The 1,104-nt window shown below is 44.1% G+C and overlaps 1 protein-coding gene across 1 annotated transcript in view; it reads left to right on the plus strand.

Annotated features, from left to right (window-relative positions):
- The window catches only part of LOC121583069 (phospholipid phosphatase-related protein type 1), a 53,301-nt gene extending 53,069 nt beyond the window's left edge, over positions 1–232 (plus strand). Inside the window, exon 7 of the mRNA XM_041899289.2 lies at positions 72–232. Coding sequence (XP_041755223.2) covers positions 72–215 — 144 coding nt within the window. The 3' untranslated portion in view covers positions 216–232. The remainder of the gene's footprint in view (positions 1–71) is intronic.
- The last annotated feature ends 872 nt before the right edge of the window (positions 233–1,104 follow it).

The following is a 1,104-nucleotide window of genomic DNA, read 5'->3' on the forward strand; positions in this document are numbered from 1 at the left end:
TCACCCTTTGCTCTGTGAAGGTGTCATGTCAGGGAATGTTTGAGTGACATTCTGTCTCCTGTGTCCTTCAGGGTATCTGTGTGGTGAACAACTTTAAAGGAGCTCACTCCACCCCCACCAAACAGAAGACTGAAGATTACCGCGGTCTCCCCCTAATGACCTTCCCCCGCGTCCAGAGCCCCCTGGAGACACTCAGCGCACAGGTATCCACTTAACACACCTGGTACACTATTACTGCACAGGTAACTTCTAAACACTACTGCTTTACTATTCAGCTACTGTACTGAGGCCATCACCTGCTTTACTATTCAGCTACTGTACTGAGGCCATCACCTACTTTACTATTACTATTCAGCTACTGTACTGAGGTCATCACCTACTTTACTATTACTATTCAGCTACTGTACTGAGGCCATCACCTACTTTACTATTCAGCTACTGTACTGAGGCCATCACCTGCTTTACTATTCAGCTACTGTACTGAGGCCATCACCTACTTTACTATTCAGCTACTGTACTGAGGCCATCACCTACTTTACTATTCAGCTACTGTACTGAGGTCATCACCTACTTTAATATTCAGCTACTGTACTGAGGCCATCACCTACTTTACTATTCAGCTACTGTACTGAGGCCATCACCTACTTTACTATTCAGCTACTGTACTGAGGTCATCACCTGCTTTACTATTCAGCTACTGTACTGAGGCCATCACCTACTTTACTATTCAGCTACTGTACTGAGGTCATCACCTACTTTACTATTCAGCTACTGTACTGAGGCCATCACCTACTTTACTATTCAGCTACTGTACTGAGGTCATCACCTGCTTTACTATTCAGCTACTGTACTGAGGTCATCACCTACTTTACTATTCAGCTACTGTACTGAGGCCATCACCTGCTTTACTATTCAGCTACTGTACTGAGGCCATCACCTACTTTACTATTCAGCTACTGTACTGAGGCCATCACCTACTTTACTATTCAGCTACTGTACTGAGGCCATCACCTACTTTACATTACTATTCAGCTACTGTACTGAGGCCATCACCTACTTTACTATTACTATTCAGCTACTGTACTGAGGTCATCACCTACTTTA

Source organism: Coregonus clupeaformis, unplaced genomic scaffold (assembly GCF_020615455.1).
Source record: "Coregonus clupeaformis isolate EN_2021a unplaced genomic scaffold, ASM2061545v1 scaf0517, whole genome shotgun sequence".
Lineage (NCBI taxonomy): Eukaryota > Metazoa > Chordata > Actinopteri > Salmoniformes > Salmonidae > Coregonus > Coregonus clupeaformis.